Genomic DNA, 17,428 nt, shown 5'->3' with positions numbered 1-17,428 from the left:
GCATATATTTAAAGTAACGAAAAGAGTTTATTCATTATTCAGGAGTAGTGAGCACTTGAAACAAAATACAAGGAACTTTGACCATTTCAGTAGTTTTACACAATTATTATGGTTGGCTAAGAAGCTAGACATTTAATAAAGTTGTTTATAGTATAACAGCAAGTGCACTGAATTTACATGAAGAATTTATGGGACAAAAGGAAGGACTTCACAACAGTGTGCCGCCTTTCTATAATATTGCACTTTTGGTAGTTTACAAATATGTAAGGTAACATTGTATTATTATTTAACTTCAAAGCAAATAAAACAAAATCACATTAGAATGGATTTCACTGCACATTGCTGACATGATTAATGATGTCCAACACAAGATTAGTACTTATTGTTTTTAAAATCTCTCCTAAAACCAATATACAATTTCAGGACTGTGTAAACTTTCAAAGAGCAACCTGAACAACTTATTCACGAATCCCTACATGCCAATAAGCTGTCAGCACTTTGGCACTCTGTAATACAAGAAAACCAAAGTGACTGATAGCAACTGGATTGAAGATGAGATTAAGCAGGTACCCTAAACACACAGTACATGTTTAGTACTGTAAATTTAGAAAATAATGTCTTCTCATCAACAAAGGGTTCCTTGGAAATTTAAGTTCTGTAAACTATTTGGCAGTATCTCTTAGGGGAAAGTAATGAAATGAAAGTGGAGAACACCTATTGAAAAGAATATATATAGTCAATAAAACTTCTATAAAAATACATTATTTAGTTTATGCACAGATAAAAATACAGAGAAGCTGCAGAGAAAATGCTGAAGAACAATCATTAGAATTTCTGCATATGTACATGCAAGCTACAGCAAAAAGTACGTTTTTCTAAATAAAACAAATTATTTAAAAACACATCAAAATTTTAAAAATATAGGGATGACAAAACCTTGCTAAAACTGTTTTTGAACAATTAAATAGGACTAATACCATACTATAATTTTTCTAAGTGAAAGAATTATTTTTCTAAGTGAAAGAATATCTAGAAGCATTGAGAACGAACAGAAATGGACAACATTAATAAATTAGAATAGCAATTTTCAAAGTCAAGATGCTCTGTGAAGCACCAATGGAAATGTAAAAGGAAGAAAAGTAGCTTTTCTTATGTGTCTGCTAGAACTATATTGTCTAAAAATGCAGAGAAAATTATTTCAGGCTTTAAGCTCTTAATTATCTCTCCATAATTTTGCTTCAGTAACTTGTAGAGACAACTTTTTAAAAAGCAATACAGTCTACAGACACATAAGAAAGTTTCTCTGCAACTGTTATCCTGGCAACCTGACTGTAAAAACTCATAGCATCACAAAAAGTCATAAATAAGAACATTATTATGTTAGTTAATCAGTCTCTCTGTTGATGAGAAAGGAATCATTTTGTCTTGTGTTCCTTTACCCTCTGCTTATTTTTCAGCCTTAATTTTACAACATTTAGTTAGAAACCTGGAAATGGTGCTTTCTTACCTTTGCATATAGGAGGTGAGTGGCTCCACTGCCTATTAGCTTGGCACTGAGCTTTGGTCGGTCCTTGCATAACATACCCAGTATTACAGGAAAATGTCACAACATCATTGAAGTTGAAACCATTTCCACTTGTTCTTCCATAAATAGGACTACCAGGGTGACCACAGCTGACAGCTAGCATAGCAGCAGTCAAAAAAAAAAAAAAAAACCAAAACCATAACATGATGTTATCACTTTTCATTATTTATTATATGATAATAATGATATATTAGTATTTTCAAGTTTTGATATTATAAGATACTGCGTATTTTCCATGATGTATTAATGTTCAAGAACTTAATTAAATTTTTAAATAAACTGAAAAGAATTTGACATGCAGTAATGAAAGCAAATGAAGAAAACTGTTCTGAAGAAGCAGGAGAAAAGAAAGCACTAGATTTTCATTATGTATAGTCTGAAATTGAAAGGAAATATTTCACTACCTTAGTTCCTCAGGAATTATTTCTTACAAATTTGTCTTATTATCAACTCAATATTTTATCTTTGTGGCCTAAATACTTAGTGAAGCTATAAATTTATGACTTTTTTTTTTTTGAAAATGCCCCAGAACTATTGGCACAGTGAAATTTTTCTAATGTTTATAAAAATTCCATCTAAAGAAGGTAAAGTTTATATTCTGTGCCTACAAAAACCAGACGAAAGAAAAGTAAGGAAATTGGACACAAATTAATATTCTCAAAATGATCCAAAAACACTTAGCAAATATTTTCTTCTATTTTGTAACAACTGTTGGAAAAAAAAGGTTAATCAGTAATTAAAAATACATATTTAAAAATGACAGAACAAATGAATTAACATTGTGTGTTATGACTTGGCATTAAGAGAATTTCTGCTTCAAGGATAGGATATTTAGAGGCAGATTTATACAGTTTCAATACACTAATATTACCTGCAAAATACTGGTAATTTACTTTAAAGTGCTTAGAGAAATCTCAAATTTTCCTAAATTAAATACATAATTTGATGTTATTACTTAAAGTCTTTCATGTAATGTCTTGACACACTTATCATGAGAAAGAAATCTCATTAACAAAGCACAATATTCACTCAAAAGAACACCAAAACCACAAATCAAAGTAACAGCACCTCTGAGAGGTAGAAGAAGGAAAAAAAATTTGGTAAACATTTCAATCTGCAGTGTTGACAGTTTACTCCAACAGTATTTACTTATCCAACTGAAACAGTGAAAGTAAATACACATTAAACATTTCCAAAAGCTGCTACAGGTCATAAAGCCAATTTCAAATTAGAGTAGTGGCATTCATTAATCCTATCACATTCTGAAGAATTTTCATATCCAAAACCGCAGGTATTCAGTCACCAAAAACAGGCAGTGGACATTTTACGTGACAACTTCACCCGATAGATGAATCACAGACATCACAAGTGTCCCCATACTTTTGAGGAGCATTCGACCCTCATCTAGTGTGACGCAGATACTCCTGTAACATCAATCAGAATGTGCTGCCATGCTTACTTACGCACACAGGATGGAAGTTGGCCAGACCAGTTGTGATCCTGTTGGCAGATTCTTACAGAAGAGCCAATCAACCGAAAACCAGGACTGCACTGGTAAACAACTGTGTCTCTATAGCCATAATTTTCTCCTATTACTTGTCCATTGACTATAAGATCTGGGATACCACAGTGACCAGCTAGATTTATGTATGGTAAAGAAAAAAGAGAAAAAAAAGAAAAAAATATCAGTAAATATGTCATATAAACATTAAATAAACTTTCTCATCTAAAACAAAGAAATGCTGAATATTTTTAAGGTTTTTTATTGACCTAATTCAAAGCTTTATTTGTATTAGCTTGGTGAAAACTGTAATCATGAATATGTATAGCAATGTATAGCTACTGATGATGTAGCAAAGAGATTAAATGTCATATATATAATAAAATTTTCTTTAAAAATATAATTCCTTTTTATTGCAATATGTCAAAACATGTATTATTTACCTTAGTTTTATTTTGATTATGATTAATGAATAAGGCAGCATTAAAACATCATTCATTTAACTGAAGAGAAAAATTCTACATAAATAAAAATAATACAAATATTACAGATATCAATCCATGTGGGCATTATAAATATAGCCTTTTTACAATAAAAATAAAAGAATTAACTTGAACAATTTATTGCTGGAATTTGGATCTCTGTTATGTTTTTCATTCTTTCTCTCCTTCCCAGTGGATTCCAAAGAGATTAACATTCTTTGGTTGAAGGCAGTCAGCACAACAGCTGCCAAATCTTACAGCAGCCAAATGGCAACCAAAAATCTGTCTATGCCTGGGCCTAATCTTTTACTCTGCATTGTCAAAATCTGAGAATTATTGTATTTTCATTATGAAAGTCATAAAGAGACATTTAGCCTACAGAGAGACTGAGGAAAAAACCAAAAAACTGTGTAGTTGCTATTTTTCATAATGAATTCTGGAAAATGGGCACTGTGATTCAGCAAAAAATCTGGTAATGGGAAAGTCTTCTAAGAATGGTTGACTTCAAGAAGATTGTGACATTTGGTAGAGAATTCACTGCCAAAAGAAGAGTAAGACAAGAAAAAAAAAAAATAGAGCAGTGTTTCAGCTAATATTTTTTAGGGAAAAAAACCCAAACCTCCAGCCACTCAAACTCCTCTGCTCTCCTTTTGTCTTCTAATTTTCCTCAAATAGCCCCCACAAACAAATCTACAAAGCATGGAATTGCTGATAAGAAAAGGCATATAGAACCAATATGGTTTGGACTGTTTTTTCCTTTGAAATTTTAAATGCTTCTAATATCCTGATGTATTTTTCTGCATTTTACCTCATTCATTTGAGCCTAGAAATTTAAAAAAAAAAAGAAAAGAAGAGAAAATGTTACATTTTCTTACAACTTGAATTTTGTATTGTATTTCATTGTATGAAACATGATAAAACGATCAGAATTTACCAATTCAGTATTAGTAGTATATGAACCTCCACATATATTAGATTGATGACTCCAATTTGACTTCTGTGTACTTATCAGGAGTCCAAGCCTGGTAGCATTCAAAGCTATATTAACCCTTCTTTGTTCCCTCCCTGTTACCCTCAGTCTTATATTAAAAACATTAAATTATGTTTTCTAGGATAAGATAGAATAACATGCTTAAAAAATTTTTGTCAGAGTATTTCTTGATTTTCCAAGAAATTCATAATCCATTCAGCATTTAGTAGATTTTTTTGAAAATGCTCCAAAGGAACTGATTTCCCTATCCTCTCATATTTCTGACTGTAAACAGGACTAACCAGATGAGGAATAAAAACTGAGTTGTAAAAGATTAGTTTCTATCAAAATCCAACCAGGCAGTCAGCAGTGCTTCAGATCATGCTCAAGGAAATATTTTTCAAGTTGCATTTAATTAAAATATATGGCTTGGTTCCTAATTAAGAATTTAGTGTTGCTTTATGGCAGAGTGAAAGCAGAATACTTCACCAGAAAGGTCAATCTCTGTTTCCTGTGCAGAGAGAATAAAACTGAAGTAATTCAACATGTGAGGCAACTGAGATCACAGTGCAGTTTCTGCAACTTTTCAAAACTTTACAAAACCATACAACTTCAACAGGTGAAAATTCATTACAAATCATCTATATGTCTTGCAGCAATATCCCAGCCTCACTTCAGAAAATTTAAAGTAATTTAAAATTCCCATCCTCTTAGTCTAATTCCTTTCATTGTCATAAACCTCTCAGTCCTTAGTTTTGACTTCTTTGACTTTTGAGTTTCTTTTTTCTTTATTTACTTCTTTTCATTTGACTTTCTTCAACATCTATATACAAGGAGAGGGGTGGTGGATGTTGCTTACCTGAAATTCAGCAAAAAATTCAACACCATTTCTCACAGCCTTTTCCTGCACAAAAGTGCAAGATACAGATTGGGTGGGTGGTCTTCAAGATGGGTAGGGAATGGGTTAAGAGGCTGCACTAAAAGGGTGGTGATCAATGGTTTGCACTCAGGTTGGAAATCTATCACAGCAGGGTTCCCTAAGGATCAGTAATGGGGCCTATGACATTGAATATCTTCATAAATTATCTGGATGATGGGATTGAAAGCTGCCTCACCAAGTTTGCTGATGACACCAGACTGAGGTGAGGTGAGGCAGACATGTGAGAAGGAAGAGATATCTTACAGAAAGTTCTGGGCAGGCTGGAAGAGCAAGTGAGAAAGAACTCTCTGAGGTTAACAAAAACACCTGTAAGATTCTGCCCTGGGATGACAGAACCAAAGAGCCCAGAACAGGCCATGATCTGTGCGCTGGCTGGGGAGCAGTGTCACTGAAAGGCTCCCAAGGGTCTTGGTGGACAAGAAGCTGACTGTGAGCCAGCAGTGTGGCTGCAACAGTGAAAGCAAAATGGATCCTGGGCTGCATCTGCAGAAACACTATCAGCAGTGGTAGAGATGTGATCATCCCACTCTATCCAGTGCTTGCCAGGCTACACATGAAAGATGCAGAAGGATTCAGACAGACTGCAAAGGCAGGTCATGAAAATAATCAAAGGCTGAAAAACGTCTCCTGTGAGGAAAGGCTGGAGGCATTAGCTCCTGGAGAAGAGAAGGCTCAGGCAGGGTGGGGCTCATCACAGCATCCCAGTACTTAGAGAGTGGCTAGGAAAATATTGGAGGCTCTCTCTTCACATGGAGTCACATGGAGAGGAGGAAGAGCAATGGGCGCAAGCTGCACTGGGAAAGGTTTCATCATTACATAAGAAAGAATTCTTTTGACAGTAAGAACAAGCATTCCCCAGAACAATCCATTCAGAGATGTGATGGGAGTCTACATCACCAGACGTTTTCAAAATGGGACTAAACAGGTTGCTAGGTAATCCATCCCAGCTCCCTTTGTCATGAAATGTTGGATCAGATGATTTTTCAAATTCCCTTCCAACCTGGGCTGTTCTATGAGTCTGTTACTTCAAATCCCTCTGTCTTGATTATTTCTCCCACTCTGTGTAACAGTTATACCTTTGGAGTGCTAGCGATATTGCATGAACAATTGTGAACTTCCCACTACTAGTAATGAAACATGATTTTAAATCAGTAGAGACTACTTCTATCCCTATTTAAGATTTCCAAACTGAGAAATAAATCTGAATTAATTAAGAATATTTTAATGCTGTGTTATAAAACTGTACTTCTGTCAAAACAGAATTCTAAATCAATGAAAATGTTAAGTAAGTAAGTATAATTTAAAAACAGGATATACCAGACTTGTGAAACATTTTTTATCTCAAATCTAAAAGAGATTAAAACAAACAAACAAACAAACAAAATGTGGGAATTTGCAGGATTTTTTGCCAGTTTTTACTCTACTTTCCAGTGGAAGTTTAGTGTGACTGAGGGATATATAAAAAAACATTAAAACCAAACCAAACAAAATAAAAAAGGAGGTTAAAAAATCCCAAAACAAAAACAATCCAATACCCCAAAATTATGGGTTCAGCATTATTTTTTGTATTTTCAAAAAAACTCCAAAACCAAGGGGTGCATGTGGTAAGCAGTTCACTATGTTTGCTATGACAAGTCTAAATATTGGTGTACATAGTTCCTGTCAAGAAATTGTTGGAGAACTTTACTAGAATTTCCACTGATTCATGCAAATAACTAAATTCCATAAGATTGAAAAAAGTTAGAGAATCATTAATATTTTCCAGAACTTTTATTATTTGCTGCATTTTCCCACTCTATTTTACACAACCATAGAGATGCTCTCTGCCAGAGGAAATTAAGACCTCAACTTATAGTAGCAGCTATCATTACTTCTCCAATATCAAGAGGGGAAAATAAAAGATTAGAGGAAGAAAAAACAAAACAACTCTCAAACCATCAAAGAACCTCTATCATTATCAACACCTGTTTTGGAAGAGCAATTATTACTTAAATTCTATTCTGGGCTTTTTTTTTCATTTCTTCTAAAAGTAAGGTGTTTCCTCATGAATTTTAGTAGAATTCTTACCTTTAACATTTTTTATTAAGCTATCTATGAAAATAATTCCAAGACATTCATTATAGATTAAAGATATGCTCATATTTATTGCTATATATTCTAGCATTTTTTAATATCAATTCTGATGGTAATTGTTTCTCAGGATTTTCATTTAAACTCCTATTATAAGGGCTTTGTGGCAAATAAGTAAATTCTAGTGCCCTGGTAGTAAATAGCTGACTTCCCACTAAGTTAAGATTCTAGACTACATTAGACTAAGCTCATCTAGACTGTTTTTTTGACATCTTTGTCCATTGTCAAGATCTCTATTTTTCTGCTGTACCATAAGAGTAGTTGTAGTTCCATTTTTTCTAAGACATAGATGTAAAAGATTTTTGTAGCATTTCTATGAATCCAGATGAGACCCATGGGTCTTAATATAACCTGTAACTTGTAATACTGAATCAAAATATACCACTTTTGCAAAGACAAGTGAAAATTACAAAAAAAGTATTAAAAGAGACTAAATGTGAAGGTTTTACTGAGTAGCAGATTTGAGAGAAGAAATAAGAAATATAACATTCTCAATTTCCAGTCTAGTAAAACTTGAGAAGAATAATTGCATGAAATATTATTAAAAAACAAAATTAGTCAAAGATTGGGAATGAAGGATATTAATAACCTGTGACCACCAAATAAATTACCTAATTTGACATGAAACCCTGTTCTAGCAATGAAGAATGAGCATAATAACTTAGTGTCAGAGCCTTTGAAACCATGGCTGTAAATGAGATTTCTTTTCTGCAGGTTGTTCTATGAGAACAGGAATAAATATATACAGAATCTTTACATTAAAAGGCAAAAAACATGCCTGTACTTACTTTATTTGTCAGTAGTTTCAAAAATGAGCATAGTGGTGAAACAAATCTACATACCAATGTATTATTGAAAAGATATTTATGTTATTTATTATTCAACAAAGTTAATTAACCTGTCAAGATGACCTCAGCTGAAAAGGGAGGAATTATTTCCTTGCTTTTTATTTTTTTTTCTACTTCTTTACAGGGCTTCCATTTAATAAAAAGATATAAGAAGGCACAGCTCTGGACAAAACAGGGCTTGGGGCATTTCTCTTGCTATTTTCAGAAGAGTCTCATTTTTACAGCTGTTCAAGCTGTACTAAAACTGTTCAGGATGAATGGTAAAGTTATTTGAAATCTTTTTTTAATCCATGGCCCACAGAGGGAAGTTCTCTGCTGAATTCCTTGAAACAGCTGAATAATTCTTTAAAGATGAAACATCATGTACCTAATCTGAAAGTCTAGTTATTATTATACAGTGGTACTGAAGAACAAAGAGAAGCATATGGCTAACTCAGATATATTAATTCAGTAACACTGGAGATGCAGAATCCCCCTTAACTGAAATACCAAGAGTATAAAAAAGAGATTTAAAAAATAGTGAAGATGAAGAAGGTAGTGGCTTATATAGTTTCTAGAAGTTTCAAGTATGAAAGTATTGGCAGAGAGGTTACACTTCAGAGGTTACATAGACATGGAAACCTTTCAGTAGCTGAAAGCTAATTGAGAAAATATATGAAATACTACTGAGAAATGAATGCACTGAACATTCTTTGCTGTTAGCCTCCATAGTTGCTTTGCCCCAGATCGTATGTATGCTATTTCTTTGATTCCATGGACATCATTGTTCTTAGAGTTGATGGATAACTGGTTTTCCTTTGACGAGTAACAGGCAGCCAACAATGACTCATTAGCATTTTAAAGCAGTATTTTTGTATGAAAAAAGAGTTGAGTAAAACTGGGATAAATATTCCCCAGCTAACACATCAAAGGTTGTGTTCACATTAGAATTTTGGTTCAGATCTTCCTTCTCTTAAATGTGCTGAGTGATTTTACCATGAACAAATTAGCTTCCTTTCAGAGGAAGCACACTGAGAAGCTCGACTAGGTGCACAAAACGTGTTTCATCTCCTTTTGGATAAAAAGTAGTCAAAATTAATAACAAATTTTTTGACAACTTAAAACCATATAAGAAATGATGGCATTTGGCCCAGAGGACTAGAGCAGATATAGTCCAAGGAAAACTCTCTGAACCATATGTAATGCAAATGTAGATAATCCTAAATCAGCTATTTGTTTCATGATCTGCTCAATCTGATGGATTATTTTTTAATTCAGACAAATACACAGTATGTGAAGTGTGGCCTTTCTCTTAAGAGAAGAGAAGAATGGTAATCTTAATATTATTGTGTGGGAAGTGAAAATGTTGACATTTAATGTACACACTAACCTAAAAAGGTATTTCTTCTACCCATCTGCCTTTACTGAAAGCTCCTCTAATATTAGCCATGTTTGGGAACCACACTACCTTATGCCTTATTAATCAAATAAACTTCATTCTTCATTTTTGCATTTAATTCATAGGGGCACTTTATAAAGGTGTTTTCCAAATGAACTGAATTAACATCATTTGATCATATCACAATTAACAGCAAAATGTGAAGTCTTACAGACCTTTAAAAATGTAATCATATTTCATAATTTATCTTTATTTGAGATTTAATACTAATATGCAGAACTGAACAAAACTATTGTTCCAGAAGTTGCTGAGTCTATCCCATATGAAATAATGGCACTGACTTTTGGTAAATAAGGGAGAGAACATCAACATATCTGTTTTATCAGGATGTTTAGATGCCATGAGGTATTGAGAAAGAAGAAGGTATTAAGAAATAAATGTTAGGTGTTGTACAGCTGAGATGAAGAGGATAGAGTCACGAGTTCAAGAAATATGAAAACTTGGAGTTAGCTCAACAATCAACAAAAAAGACAAATGTGCATATCTTTCCTCTGAGTTTAAGTATTGGTTGAAAATCCTATTTTTTGCTGCCTTTACATGTAGTTTTCATTGATGAGATGTCTAAACAAGATTTAACATTACTATCAGTCATGTAACTAGCACAAGTGAGAGAAGCTGTTAAATAACCCCCAAAGAGAAGTATAGAATTTTGTACATTACATTTACAATGAGCAAGGTCCTAGAAAGAAATCAGAATTCTTTGTAAGAATCTAAGAAAACTGCTCCATTAGAAGGGCAGTAAGAAGAACTCTATCTAACAGAAAGACTTTTCAAACCATGCTATACTTTTCTGTGTTAGTTTTACTTTGTTAAGTGTTTTTGACTAAGCTGTCTAAAATGCTAACCAAAATAAGACATAAAACATTTTAATAGGCAAAAGATACATTTAAAAAAAAGGAAAAAGTAGTCCTGATCACGATGTGTAAAAGTAATGTTCTGAAAAAAAGGGGAAAAATTTGTGCTAGAGAAATCTTAGGAAATGCTTTTCACCATTCATATTCTATTTAACTCCAAAGTTTATCTGAAAGTACTATAGAGTTATTAAAGTAGACCCAATTTACGTCCACTCTAGGAAATGCCCAGTTTACTAAATATCTGATTACATATTAAAATAAATACATTAAAAAAACACCTAGAGTATGATGATATATATTTTTATGATCAATGTTTTTCCTGGCATTAAATTAAAGCAAACAAAATTAATGCAATGAATAAAGGAAATAATGCAAAATATAAAATTGTAAATATATAATCAGTAAATACTGTAAATATACAAAGTTTTCACACAAACAGACAAAAGAATAATCAATTTCTTGTTGAATATTTAAGTATTTTTCCAAGAGGAAAATGTATAACAAAATCACAGATTTGTCAGTCTCTTTTTATAACTAGGATATTCAGTAAAAATCTATTCCATGTTTTTGAATGTTTCTCAGGATTTATTACATAGACAGTTTCAGTGTAACCAGTACAGAAAAAGATCAAACATAATAAATAGTGAGACTGTTTGTAACCTAGGAGACACAACTGTCATGATTTTAACCTTTGCTTGTTTTTTATTTGAAAAGACTAATGTGATTTTTTCACAATAAAATGTCCTGAAACATTTAATTTTTTAACTTTGACAACAGAAGTGCTTGAGAAGCTCTATTCTGTTTTGTTTCATTTGTTTTTTTCAATTTGAACATTGTTTCTTCTCATCAGCTACGGAGAATAAGGACCAAGAAGTCAATTTCCTACTGTTATAATAAGGTGATTACTCATGAAGTACTACTTTGTCATTTAGGTATTATTTAAAGAAAAAAAAGTGGGATTGAGAAAGGAAGGCAGTTGTGTTAAGGGCTCTGGCTTTTCCATAGATTCATTATCCATAAATTACCCATCTTTTAGTAAAAGTCAGAATGAGAAAAGAAAGACAAAAAAGAGCTGTGAAACTTATCATCATATTCTCACACTATTATGGCTGTTATCAAAACCATGCACTACTGTTCCCAATGTCATGGAATAACATAACTTGGATTTTAGTCCATATTTTTGGTGATTTAAAGCTTACCTCAGTTCTAATTCTCACCTATATCTGGTTAGGTTCACCACAAACTACTTTAAAGTTCTACTGCAGATACTTAGATTCTTGTTTGTTCTACCTGTCATATACTTTTAAAATTACACATACCTGAAATTAAAATCAGGCTATCTAATACAACAATTAAATGTAATTATTTCAGTAGCACTTTTGAAAAAAAATAAGTGCATTTTAAAACAAAATACTTGAAAAGGGTATTACTTTATCCTGTAGGATTTCATGTATGTCATTTAAGGGTATTCCTAAGGGCATCCTAAAAACTTAAAACAGAAATACATTGGTAATCACTTCAGTCCAAGAACTACATTTTTCAGAAAGTAAAAGTGGAAAAGATCAGTTGTAAAGCATGTTTACAACTGAGAGCACAAAAACATCAGAAGTAGATAGTGAACATTACTGATAAGTTGCACAAAATTAATTTCTTAAAATACCCACCTTGTAAGTCTCCCTGCTGTATTTGATCTCCTTTCTCCCACATTCTAATAGTTCTTTAATTTCCTCCATTTCCTATGCTTTCTCACAACAACCTTCTTTAAAATATTTCTTATTTCTAATTTGTCATTAGCTGATCTCATCCCTCTCAAGTCTCAAATTTCTTATGGAATAAACAAGAATTGAACTGAGTTATTCTGAGTCTGAAGGGCACTCGTTCCTGCACAGTGATGTAACACAGTAGGCAGTGTTGTTGCAAGAGAAATTATGGCAGCCATGACTCTCCCTTTTATAAATTTGCTCTGTCACTAGCTTTTCTGTTTGTTTCTTTTTTTTTTTTTAAGCAAGGTATATATTTTTTTCCATGCTGTATATGATGTATATTCTAATTTTCTGAATACAAAAAAATTGTTTTCATGCTGTCTTCCACAATTTGCCATAATAAACCTTTAAAGATATGCATTATACGATTTACTGTAGTGCTATTACTCTGATACAATAGGCTTGGCTTAGATTACTGTTTTTGTCCTCTAGTTTTATAGTTGTTTTCTTAAATTTTTATTGTTACTGGACATTATAGTTTAGGAACTGAATAATAATGAATCAGTTCCAAGAAGTAAGGGTTCTCTTTTAAGTTACAAGTAAAGATTATGTAATCTGTTACTATTATTAAGTTATATTACGATTTTATTTCCATGGGCAAATGTAGGAGAAATTCAATTCATTCTGTGATGATTTTTAATAATGAAGTTATTTTGGCAAAATTCTTAAATGCAAGCATTTTTCCAAGGTATTATTCACAAATAGCATCTAATTTATCTGGTTTTATATTATATATTATTTTTCTGAAGAAAATTTTTTACATTTCTCCTAACTTCAACAGCTATAACTTCTGCAGAAAAATCAGTAAAAATAAAAACAAACAAATAGGCAAACAAGACAAAAAAGCAGAACATTTTGATTAAACACATAGTATGGTGCTTCAAAAATTTAGATTTAGACCATGCAATTGCTGACAATTTAGAAGATGAAGATATCAAGAGTTTCTACTATTAAAGTGAAATACTAACAAAGCCTCTATCCCTCCCTGCTTCATGTCAGGGAACATTCCAGCTGCAGACTTGTAGCCTGATAAGGAACACTTCTGCTCATTCATGAGTCATTCACTTATGTGCACATTAGAAAATAATGCTGTTTATTTGGGATTAAAAGTCATTTAAAAAGGTGAATGGAAATCTGTACAAAGATATATTGCAACAAACCCCAATATTTAATGTATATACTAGTTCAATTTTCTGAGTATCAGTTTATGGATATTCTGTTATATATTCATGCCTCTACAAACAAGATACAATATGATTTGCAGATTTCATTCTAATTCAGAATGCTAACATACTTTTGATTTCAACTGAAATTAAAATTTTGGTTAAATATAGAGTTAAAACCTATGTGTCTACATAATATAATAACCCAGCTCAAAGTACACATGACAATGAATCAGAAAGAAGTCCTGAAATTGCTTCATGTGTTCATTTTATTCATAAATAATTCAGGCAACAATGTCTGAGTTTATTAAATAAGAGAAGATGCCTAACCTTGTACAAGTAAAGGGTCTCAAATTCTGTAAAAAGCATCAGGATAGTGGCTTTCTCTCAGAAATAAGGCTGCACTGATCCTGTCAAAGTTTCCACAATTTTTTTCTTCTTTCTGTATCTTTTCAAGAATACAGTTTAATTCTATGACATAACCACTTAGTTCAGATCTACTGTGCAGATATTTTAGTGAGGATATGTATTAGAGTTGATACACATGGAATCAATCTGTCTTGCTGCTTATGTATAGTCCTACTTTAAAGGCATATACAAAAATACACTAACAGATTTTGCAAGTTGTAGAGATAATGTAATTTTTGAAAATATAAACATAGTTCTAATTTGATGAGAAAAACAATGCTGCCCAGCCACACACATGCAGAGCTCTCTTCAATGTGTCTGCTGTATAGAAAAGGAGAAGCAGATCACTTTGCTTACTTTTGTCTCCTAGAGAGAAAGAAAATGGACAAGTCATGACAGGAGTATCCATACCTAAACACCTGGTCTCAATTCCTCTCCAGAGTCCAGATGACAGGCATTCCCTCACTGCAGAGCCAACTAGCATGTATCCTGAGTCACAAGTAAATATAGCTGTAGATCCATATGTGATTTGAGTTCCAATCTTATTCCCATTTGGAGGTGTAGGGAGTTCTCCGCAGGAAATAACTTCATGGCAAAACAAAAACAAAACATAAGTGTACAGCTGAGAATCACAAACACCCAAACAATAATTCCTATTAAGAAAAAATACTTATCAACCAGTCAATCAAATAAATAAATTTCACACCTTGAAGGATTTTGGAGAAATCTGTAGAAATCATAGATTAAAAACCTGCGAACAAAAACTATTCCTTCCCCAGAAATTATACTTAAGAGAGGATGAATAACGATTGAAATAATTTCTGTAAAGTTAAAAAAGGTACTCAGAACACTCTTGAATGTTGTTTAATTACCTTGGCTTTATCAAGTACATTTTGCATACTGGAACATCACAATTGCTATCAGATTTAGTTATGCTTCTTTGGGAAGGGGCCATTTTGGTCTTCTAGATCATAATGAAATGCCTTCCCTAGCATTCACACATTACAGTTTTATAAAGAGTGTATGATATTGATGGAATTTATTGCTATTTATTTACAATTGAAACATCTTTTCAATAAAAATAATATTTTTCTCTGTCAATTTTCTTTTATTAATTAACAAAACTAATATATTAGTAGTAAATAGGAGGCTGAAATTAAGTAGCACACTTTATGCCTAGAAGAAAGTAAGTAATAATATTTCAAACAAAGCTTCTCAAAACATAGATAGAAGTAGTTTGCCTTTCAAAGTAAAAAGAGATACGAATACAGATTTAGTATGTACAGTATATATACACAGAGATATACATGCAGACAAATACACAGTAGAGACGAAATATTGCAATTAAATTTTTAAAATTCTCTAAATTCTATATTCAATTTCCAGTTATAAAGAACTCAAAATCTAGGTTAATTTCCAGTATAATTCATCTGTGTTTGAAAATGCATTTTTAAAGTTCTTTGTTTTCATATATATTGTCAATAAATTACAAATGTATTTTGAGCCACAGTTGTCTGGCTTATTTACAGGCTTTTTTAGATATTTTTGTATTTATACATAAACATGCAGATACACACATTTTTGATGCAGGAACCAAAAACACAGTTGTATCGCACTCTGTCAGAGGGTATGTCACACCATGTTCCATAAAGAGAAAGAGTTTTGCAGCTTCAAAGTGTAAGCAAAACCCCACAGTTTTGAAAAAGAGATGTCTAAATGTAAATTTATAAAGAAAAGTGCTTTTCACAGCAGTAGGGGAGAGAAACACAATGATAGCTACATCTTTAGTTGGTTTAAATATCTGAATATTAATTACTTATTTTTTTAACATTATCTATTGCGGGTTACCAGCATACCAGCTAATGGTAGGGATGATGTGGATGTATGCAAATGCACACTACATGGTAACTACCAGAAAGGAGAGATTATTTTATTTATCAAGAGTGCAGACAGGACACAAAGGTTTTGCATTTTTAAGACTGTACAGCATTCCTGATCTAAAATAAACATATAGGAAAATATTTTCTTTGTACCATTACAAATTAAGTGATCTTTAAACTCCAGAAGTGTGCCTACAGATATGTTCTTGTCACTAAATCTAATGTATTATATTTGTAAATAACAACCTTTAGGATACCCAGGAATTCCAGCCAAGAAACACTTTTTCTAATTTACAGTTTTGAATACTAAATTAGTTCATTTCTAGTTCACCCAATAAAATATTTTTTCCTGAAATCTGTACAGCAGATGCAGATAAAAGATGTACTCACTTTGGCAGTAAGGCCGCTCATTTCTCCAACTCCAGGTGCCATTAGCAAGACACTCGATAGATGCTGGTCCCAAACCATAATACCCAGGATCACAGCTGAAAACTACTTTTGTTTTATACTCATAGTGTGAACCATTCACTATTCTCCATCTTCCATGTTCCAGGGTAAAAGAATTGATGCTCGGACATGTAACAACTTCCAAAATAACAAAAAGACACAGTTATTGGTGGCTTAGCACAGGCAGGTTGGGAAAATCTGTACCATTATTAATAAAAAACGTATTTTAAACACAATGACATAATCTTTGAAAACTAAAGCTGTACTTGAAATTGGCTGTGGTTAGAGGGCATGAGTTGTCTCATTTAATTAATAATTATCCAGAAAGAGAAGGGATTGTGTATGCAGAGTGATGCAGTTGGTGTAGATAGGAGCCATAGCATGGTTGAATTCACTATAGGTGGACCTTCCGTGACATTTTACATCAGGCACCAGAATCCTGACTAAAATTTTAAGTACATTTAAATGAAGAAATTATTTTTCTACCCAGGTAAACTCTATGACATATGAAAGACTTCTTTGAGAGGCTGTACATTGGTGACAGAAAAAATAATAACCATATACAAGTTGTTTTTTTTGACAGATATATATTTTTGTCTCATTTCTTAATTCTAAGTGTTCTTCCTCCAGAAATGAAACAATAACATTCTACAACACTAATAGAATAAAAAATAGTGTAAGAAGCATAATGATTTTCCCCACTTTGTTTTTCTCTATTTTCAGTGGTTCTTTAGAAAGAGAAAAATTCTTGACAGAATGAAATTTTCAAGAACCAGAAGGAAAAAAAGAAGAAACGGGAAAACCTTGAAAAATACTCCAGTCTTAATTTGCTTTCATTTCCAAAATTCATTTGGTGAAATAATCCAAATCCTAATGTGCATGAGACACTGAAATCCCTGTATCACTCTTGCAACCACCTGGGTTTTCATATCCCATTTCCTATTTGTAATTGCTGATATCCACTTGATTTTGGGAGTTAAATGCATTTTCCCTGCAGTGATGTTGTCCCAAGTTTAGAT

At 32.5% G+C, this 17,428-nt stretch overlaps 1 protein-coding gene across 3 annotated transcripts in view; it reads right to left on the bottom strand.

Moving 5' to 3' along the window:
* Window positions 1-17,428, bottom strand: part of CSMD3 (CUB and Sushi multiple domains 3) — a 581,587-nt gene that overhangs the window by 51,869 nt on the left and 512,290 nt on the right. For 2 of the 3 annotated variants that reach the window (XM_059467476.1, XM_059467493.1), the window contains 4 exons: window positions 16,353-16,547; window positions 14,494-14,667; window positions 3,049-3,222; window positions 1,508-1,681 (listed from right to left, as the gene is read on the bottom strand). In XM_059467476.1, coding sequence (XP_059323459.1) covers window positions 1,508-1,681; window positions 3,049-3,222; window positions 14,494-14,667; window positions 16,353-16,547 — 717 coding nt within the window. The remainder of the gene's footprint in view (window positions 1-1,507; window positions 1,682-3,048; window positions 3,223-14,493; window positions 14,668-16,352; window positions 16,548-17,428) is intronic. The other variant, XM_059467484.1, reaches the window with a different exon arrangement.

This window comes from Ammospiza nelsoni, chromosome 1, assembly GCF_027579445.1.
Source record: "Ammospiza nelsoni isolate bAmmNel1 chromosome 1, bAmmNel1.pri, whole genome shotgun sequence".
NCBI classification, from domain to species: Eukaryota; Metazoa; Chordata; class Aves; order Passeriformes; family Passerellidae; genus Ammospiza; species Ammospiza nelsoni.
Note: the sequence above shows the minus strand (reverse complement) of the source record. Positions and strands in the feature narration are given on the sequence as shown.